Source organism: Capricornis sumatraensis, chromosome X (assembly GCF_032405125.1).
Source record: "Capricornis sumatraensis isolate serow.1 chromosome X, serow.2, whole genome shotgun sequence".
In the NCBI taxonomy this organism is placed as follows: domain Eukaryota; kingdom Metazoa; phylum Chordata; class Mammalia; order Artiodactyla; family Bovidae; genus Capricornis; species Capricornis sumatraensis.
In genome coordinates this window covers 9,059,965-9,068,277 of record NC_091092.1, presented here as the reverse complement: position 1 = coordinate 9,068,277, position 8,313 = coordinate 9,059,965, and the positions used below count along the sequence as shown (strand labels likewise).

The following is an 8,313-nucleotide window of genomic DNA, read 5'->3' as shown; positions in this document are numbered from 1 at the left end:
TTCTTATATAGATTAGCAAATTGCCATCTAGATAAGTTGTACCAATATATATGCCAACCTGTCCATTTTCTATGTGCTCCCCCTCCCAGGCGTCCCTATCTCTATTTCTGCCAAAGCCTACCATACACTTGCTCCAAAATGAAGATTTCATGAGAGGTGTCAGGAAAGCAGGCTGGGTTTGGAAAAATCTCTGAGACTTCTCCCATTTTCTTCTTTCATAGCTTCATTGGGCCAGGGAGTAGAGGAAGGAAGATCTTCCTGCTCTTAAGTGAACTCAGGGGTGGGGGTGGAGTTCCCATAAAGGCCTCAACCACTTCCTCTCTTCTAAAAGAAGATGGACCTAAACCTCTGACTTGAGTGGGGAAATCACTCTTTGCACAAAGAGTCATTCTTTTTGTCTCACTTCTCTTTCACATCATTATAAATGGTAACTCAAACAAACCAAAGGAAGAAAGAAATGGTAACTCATTCTGACATTACTTGGTTGCCAGAATTGCCTAAGGAAGAGGGCTTTCTTTGTCAGACCCTGCACAAGATCATACAGTCCTTTCTCTCTGTCAACCTAGAGACAAGACAGCAGATTTTGGTAATTTTTTGAAAAGCATCTCTTATCATTTCCTAACGTTTCCAATAGTCACCACCCTATTTCACTCTTCATCAGCTTATGCTTGGTTTGTCATACATGCGTGCATGCTGAGTCACTTCAGTAGTGTCCAAGTCTGTGCAACCATATGGACCATAGCCTGCCAGGTTCCTCTGTCCATTGGATGCTCCAGGCAAGAATACTGGAGCGGGTTGCCATGTCCTCTTCCAGGGGATCTTCCCAATCCAGGGATCAAACCTGGATCTCTTTTTGTCTCCTGCACTGGCAGGCAGGTTCTTTACCATTAGCACCACCTGGGAAGCCCCCTGGTTTATCATAACTTCTTAACAAATGTCTCCACACCTAATGCCATCCCAGCTGCAGCCCATTTTGCACATTGCCCCATTACCTTTCCTTTTGCCAAAAATGTCGAGTAACTCCCAGAAAATGACAGGATCATATTTCAATATTCCAGCTTGCAGTTCAGGATCTTCCCCAAACTTTTCACACCCTATATTTCCACCTTAGTCTCTCATCACTTCTCTTCCCACAGTTTCCATTCCAGGCAAACTGGTTAACTTCCTGTCACTGGAACAAATTTGCATGTTTTTCTTCAAGTCCTTTCCCCTCCTGGAATGCCCTTCTATGTTTTCTCATGCTGCTCTTCAGGGCCCACCTTAAGTGTACCCTTCCTCCTTGAAGCTTCCTAGCAACCTCTGGTTTGTTTAAACAGATAGCATATATTTGGCAATAAGCATATACCCAAGTACTGTTAGTAATCTTTTTGTATTTGTGTACCTCACCTCTCTGGCTAGATTTTGTTTTTTATAATTGAATCCATTTTAATGAAAGAAAAATGTTTGTTTTTAGATGTGAGTAAGTTTGGATAAAAAATGCATTTAGTTCATCTGAGTAGTGGTTGGCATCATAATTAAAAAAAATTGATACCCCTAATGCTAATTTAAGAGATGTTTTAAACATCCAAAAGAAATTATGAAAAATTCCAGCTAGATTTTATATTCAAGCAAGAAAACCATTCTTTAAATTGACTGAAACATACGATTTTATTAATGATACACAAATGAAGTCTTTGGTGAATAAATTCAAGTCAAAACAGATGACAGAAGTATAGGCTATTCATGATGGACAGGTTCACTGTCAATTCACATAGAGGAATCAGTAAAAATATTTCTATTCAAGCAGCACGATTAAAGTCACAAATATATTTTCAGGACAAGAGGACTATTTATTTGGTATTCATAAAATGGTTCAGCTTAAAGCTGGAGATAGTCACAGATAACATCACTCTGATAGATACATTAATCAAAACTGGCAGCTGAAAGGATCCCTTTACTATATGAGAGGGTGAAAAAGCAGTTACTTTCAATTTTCATTGCTCCCAGACTGCAAAACCAGACATTTCTTCAAGTTTTCGAGAGCACATAGACAATCAGAATTTGTCCACTAGTTTTATAACTTTCACTTTCACCAAGAGGTCATGGTGATCTGCTAAGGCTCGAATTTTCTTTACGCACACTCCAGATGCAGTACATAAGTAAAAAAGGGAGCCTTTATTGAATTCTCTGTAGTTGAATACTTCTGCCCTGAGATTGTCATAGATGATCTCAAATAGAGTCAGGGCATTAATAAGAATTTCTGATTCCACATAAGAATTGTAGAGGGAACTAAATGATGATGGCACTTGGGTACTGAGTAGTTTTTTTAACATATCTGGATTTTCAGCAAAATTCGAAAGTATTTTCAAAATCTCAACCTTGATTTTTCCACCTCCCTGAGATAACAAACGGAAAAAGTTTGCAATAGAATTGACAAGCAGGTGCTGGTAGTCATTAGTAATAGTCATGTTAGTTAAAAATTTTAATCCAACTACCTGTACTGCTGAGTTCAGGTTAGAGGCCATGATGTCATCCATCACTTTATTCATGTATATCTGAAGCCGGCCCTGATTTTCATAATTCTCACTCAGGTTATTCATGGCCATTAAGGCTTTTTCCTTAATGTGAGGATCGGTTTTGTTGATCATGTTGGCAATAATTGGGAGGCCTCCCAACTTGCGAATTGTGTCTTGGTTGCATGAATAATTGGCATTATTGCTCAGAGTGAGCAAAGCTACCTGTTGGATGAAAGGATCATCCGACTTTTGAAGCAAAGCAAGGACTTTCCTGAGATCTCGGACACCCAGAATCTCATCAATTTCATAAGGAAAGGGGCGCTTCTGCATGGGAACAGATCTCCTCCCTTTCCCTTTCTGCTGGGTCTCAGGCTCAGAGTCTGATTCCGATTCTGTGTCTGTCCATCCAGACTCTCCTTCCTCAGAATCAGGAACCTCTGCCAGGAAAGCCTGGCCCCCATTAGCAGACGCTGCCGCGGCTGCTGCTGCCCCATCTCCGGGCCGGAAGCCCAGCCCCAGTTCATCTACTTCAACCTTATTTTTCTTGCCCTTGCCCTTGCCTCCAGTCCGGGACCTGGTTACACCCTTAGCTCCACCTTTGAGTACAGCTCCAGTAGCTGACCCAGCCTTAGGTATAGCCCCAGTATGAGCCCCAGGGGTTGCTTTCTTAGCGGCTGCCGCTGTTCTAGAGGACCCTGAAGGCCCAGGAGCCTCTGCAGTCCCAGAAGGCGCTGCTACCCCTAAAGTCGCTGCTGCCCCAGTAGGCATTGCTGGTATGGAAGCCTCCACTGCCTCTGTAGGTGGTGATGCCTCAGTAGGAACTGGCACCACATGAGGCACCACTGGTGCCTTGGGAGTCTCTGCTACGCCAGGGGCTTCTGCTGATTTAGGAGCCCCAACCATTGCGGGAGGCTTCGCAGCTGACGGAGCCTTTGCCTCCCAGAGAGGTGGTGCCACTGCAGAAGCCACTGTGGCTACTGATTCCGCTTTAGGCCCCAGCCGAGCCCCTTCTGTCTCCTGGGCCTTATTTCCTGCCCCGTTCTGGGTCTCAGCCCTGGATGCAGCTGGGACCATTGCTTCAGCTCCAGCAGTGTCCAGAGCAGAGGATCCATCCTGAGCCCTTTCCTCTGCCCCAGTGCGGACTGGGGTTGGAGGACTGAATCCTGGCCCAAGGTCAATTGTGAATCCAGCCCTTAGTCCAGCTCTAGCCCTGGCTCCAGTCTCGGCCACAGCCCTGGTCTTGGGTTTAGCCAGTCTCTTCTTCATCATATGGTTTCTTCCCCTGGCATATTTGTAGACACAGTACCAGGCACTGGCCCCGATGACGATCCCAGCAGCTACGCAGCCAGCATCGCGAACGCGGCTCATGATGCAGCTAGAGTTAATTCTCTGATCCAGACGTGCCCAAATGGGGTGCGTGCACCTGCAAGTGAGGCACTTCAGCTCAGGTTCGAAATTCTGCTGAGGCTGCAAGCAAAGCAGGACCTGGGGGTGAAGGATAAAAATGAGGCTTAGGGCTTGCTCACTTCATGCCTAACCAGGCCTACTTACAGAAGAGTCTGCGGACATAATGCTTGGTGGGTGGGCTAGTACCCAGATATAGGTGTCCAGGCCTCTGTGTGCTGCTTCAGGTCCCTGGTTTTCTGACGTTTTCTACATCTTTATCCCTAGCCCACCCTGCCCAATATCAACGCACCTAATTTCCCAGCACCTAAATGGGGGATGAGAGGCCAAACAGACTTCAGGAAAGTTGGTAGAGAGCCAGAAGGAACCCTAGATTCTTCTCTGATTCCCTCACCCACACCCCAAAGATTCCCAGGTGATCCCCATACACTTACCAACCTGCTGGGAAAGCAGGAGCAATTTGCTCTTTTCCACCAGGCTAACAGTTGTGCAGGGCCCAAAAGGCAGAGAGAACTGTGGAAAGATTCCAGAAAGGGGGTTTTTGGCACCTTTGTAGATGGATTCTCTTCTTCTCTTGATTTGAACCCCTGTGAGTAAGTTTCTCCCTCCCAGGGCTCCTCTTTACTACCGTATCTCCTCCTCCTCAAACCCTGATTTAAGAAGGCAAATGCCACACCCCTTTGGCTTCACCAAAAAGGACACGTCCAGGGCAAGTGTTTCTTGTAAAGAGGGAGAAGATGAGGGAAGAGAAACCTCTGGCCCCAGTTTCTGCCACATCCATACGAGGGGATCCCAGACAGTTCCCAGCCCCCCTCACACTGACCTCCAGTGGTTCAGGGCTGTCTCTCTTTCCTTCAGTTCAGTTACAGCTTCATCCTAAAGACACACTGAAAAGCAGAAATACAGACAGCAAAACGTTGGAGACTGAGCCCGGAGGATGGAACTGACTCAAGACTAGAGTCCCCAGTTGCTTTTTAGCATTCACAAACCAGAATGACAAAGGGCATCCACCTCCTAATTCCCTCAACTCTTCTCATCCCTCCCCTCCCACCCTAAACCCCGCCCCCGCGCAGACTCTCCAGGCACTCAACCCCTCCTTCTCTTCGCCCCGCCCCCGTCCGCCATTTCTCCAGACGGCCACACCCCTTCTCCTGCACCGAAACAGGAGGGGGCGGGGCGAGGGTGCAGCGGAGGCTGGTTGGGTCGCTGGACTAGGGGTTATGGCCAAACAATCTGGCGTCTCCCTCTTATGACCACCCATCCTTCACACTCCAGCCCCCAGGCCTGGCATCAGCCAGCAACCGGGCCCCAGTGTTTGCCCTTTTGGTTTGAGGGTCGTGATTCTCCGCTGTTTCTCTGCTCTGGGCTCCGCCTCCCACCCCCCCATCGCAAACCCTCGTTAACCGCCATTTCTCCCTCCAGCGTACCCAAACTCCTTTTTCAGGACTGAAAAAACAGGGGTGAAGGGCTGTATGGGCCAGTGATGTCTGGAAAGCAGTCTAGGACTTAGCACGGCGGTTTCTCTCAGGGTCTTCCTTCCTGTAAAGCCCAGAGCCAACCCGCCATCTCCCCTACAAATGCTGTCACACCCATTTCCTAGCACCCCAAAGGACTGGGGGCCGGCCGGGGAAGAGGGTGTGGGGGCAGTGGTCGAAGGAGGTATCTGAAAAGTGAGAGTGGGAGTGAATAAGCCGGACTGTTTACTAATTGCGTGCCCCTCGGATCACCCTTTCCCCAACCTCCCCACTGGCCTTATATGCGCTGCCACGTTTATTTCTCTTCCCTCCTCCTCTCAAAACTGGATGGGATGTGGGGTGCGGGGCCTGAGTGTCAGAAACAAAACCAGAAAAACACTGGCTGATAGAGGAAGCGGATTCTCTGCAAGTATGTCTGCGTCTTTATGTTCCCCCCTCCCCCGCTCCCCGCCGCCCACCAAAATGAGCTGCGACTAAGCGCGGGGGTCTGGAGAGTCGGCCAGGGGCGGGCGAGGTGGAGATACCCGCGGCCTCAGACTCCCGCATCTCTGTGCTACCCCTATTCAGGGGTGCCGGGTCATGGCCACCCTCGCACCCACCTGCCCGGATCTGGGGGGATTTTCTCCTCCTCCTCCGCGCCTGGGTTAAACGCACGGCAGTGCACCGCGCAATAGAGTTGGTACCCAGAGGAGAACGGAGGACGGCGGTCAGAGCTTTAAGTATCTTTGCTAACGTCAGCTCCTGGTCACGTGAGGGCTGCATCGCCAGTAAGCTTGGGGCCCCAATTTCCACTCCCACCAGGAGCAGGAGCCCCCTCCTTTACCCCACTAGCACCTCACCCTACCCCATCAGGTCCTGTTACTCTTTTTTTTTGGTCTTTATAGTCCCGAAGCCACAAGTAGCCTGTTCTCCTTGTGTTAGAATTTTGCCTTTCTCTGGTTACCGGAGAGGGGATGGCATCTTCTTGGAGGGGTATTGACAATTTTTTTTTTTTGTCGGGGAATTCTCTCATCCTTTCTTGAGCAGCTGAACACTCTCCCCTCGCTCCACCCCCAGTCCCCCATGCACTACTGCCCACAGTCGGACCCCTGCTCCAGTATAGGTGAGAGGCAGAGTGTCAGAAAGGAGACAGGCAACGGTAGTGCGGTCTTTACTTCTGTAATACTTCTCTGTTTTGTTTTGTTTTTAAAGCTGTTACCACCCTTTATTATTATAGTAAGAAAATATAAGAAAACAAGAGTTCAGTGTGGGAAGCAGCAGCAACAAAAAAAGAGTAGACATGTTCTAGAAAAAAGATCTCCCACTAATATTGAAAGGCACCATTAATTTTGGTTAATTTTTACCACATAGAAAATTCTACTGGCTGCATAGGAAATAGTTTTCAAAGCATGGTAAGGTATTTGCGTATCTAAAAATGGAATTTTTCTCAACAATTTAAGTGTGTTTCCATAGCATCTGTAAATTGATCTATGGAGAGATGTTCAGTTGTCTGATCTCATTTATTTTGGACAAATAATATCCTACTTTTTCTCCTTCTGGGACAGCTTTTCAGTTGGATAAATAAATGATCCTGTCTTGTTCCGTTAGAGAAGCACATTTATTTCATGTTCCCAAACTGTTGCTGCCTGCTGTGTGAACCTCTTGCAATTTGATGGCTGCAACCATGACAGTTTTGATCACCTGTCCCTGGATCAGGTTCCAGTTTTGTGATTCAGCTCTGGGCAAAAAGAATAGCTCTTGTACGAAGAAAATGACGGATATGAGGGATGCAGATATGGTCAAATGCTTCCAGTCCTGTCAAGAGGGGAGGGAGGAAGGCACTTGCCCTCCCACCTCTCCTATATTCTCATCCTCTGGCACCTGACTCTGTTGCTTATCTCAAAAGTATATATGGACAGGTGACTAGGGTGGTAAATATAATATTTACTCAGATGACCAACTTGAGTAAGTGCCTTTGGCTTCCTCCCTCTCTCCCTCACAGCAGTAACGTAGGGATTCACAGAAGGCATTGCTGTTCCCAGCTACCCCTGCAGCAGAGGGTTTCCATGAAGGTTGCTGGGGAAAGCACCCAGGCCTGCCTCCCCTGCTCTGCCCTGATTCATGGTGGCCCGGTTAACCTTGTTCCTTACGCTGTCTGCTGCTACCACCTGACCTGAGAGGTGCAGCCTGCTTGCCTCTCACCTCTGGCCACCTTACCTCAGGGCATCCAGGGGATCTCCGCGACCCAGGGATTGACCCCACAGCCTCATGTCTCCTGCATTGGCAGGCGGGTTCTTTACCACTAGTGCCACCTGGGAAGCCCCAGTGTATGTATAAATCAGTGGCTACAAATATTCAAAACAATAAGGAAGTGTATAGTATTCAGGGAAAGAGCTCCACGATCTCTTTTCCAGTGTTGCTGCTGCTGCTGCTGCTAAGTCGCTTCAGTCGTGTCCAACTCTGTGCGACCCCATAGATGGCAGCCCACCAGGCTCCCCCATCCCCGGGATTCTCCAGGCAAGAATACTGGAGTGGGTTGCCATTTCCTTCTCCAATGCATGAAAGTGAAAAGTGAAAGAGAAGTCGCTCAGTCGTGTCAGACTCTGTGCGACCCCATGGACTGCAGCCTACCAGGCTCCTCCATCCCTGGGACTCTCCAGGCAAGAACACTGGAGTAGGGTGCCATTACCTTCTCCAGTATTAGTTGCTGCTAAAGATTTCCAGCTGTCTTTTTATGCATATATTAGTAAGTGCATTTGTGGTTATTAATCAACTTCTGAATTGAACAAGAATAAACAATAAGCATTTGGAATTTGTATTGTAATTGCAATAATATCTGCAGATTAATTTGAGGAATCTTAGCATCTTAACATTGAGACTTCCCCTCCAGGAAAATATGTCTCCATTTTGCTCAGATCTATTTTTGTTTGTTAATCAAATATTGTAAGTTTCTTCAGCTA

The 8,313-nt window shown here is 47.7% G+C and overlaps 1 protein-coding gene across 1 annotated transcript; it reads right to left on the bottom strand.

The window, feature by feature from the left end:
- Positions 1-1,734: 1,734 nt before the first annotated feature.
- On the bottom strand, positions 1,735-6,044 carry ARMCX2 (armadillo repeat containing X-linked 2). The gene is made up of 4 exons (XM_068962743.1): positions 5,974-6,044; positions 4,723-4,786; positions 4,334-4,412; positions 1,735-3,980 (listed from the first exon to the last, which is right to left on the bottom strand). The coding sequence occupies exon 4, from the start codon at positions 3,861-3,863 to the stop codon at positions 2,034-2,036; it is 1,830 nt and encodes a 609-aa protein (XP_068818844.1). The 5' UTR covers positions 3,864-3,980; positions 4,334-4,412; positions 4,723-4,786; positions 5,974-6,044; the 3' UTR covers positions 1,735-2,033.
- Positions 6,045-8,313: the final 2,269 nt, after the last annotated feature.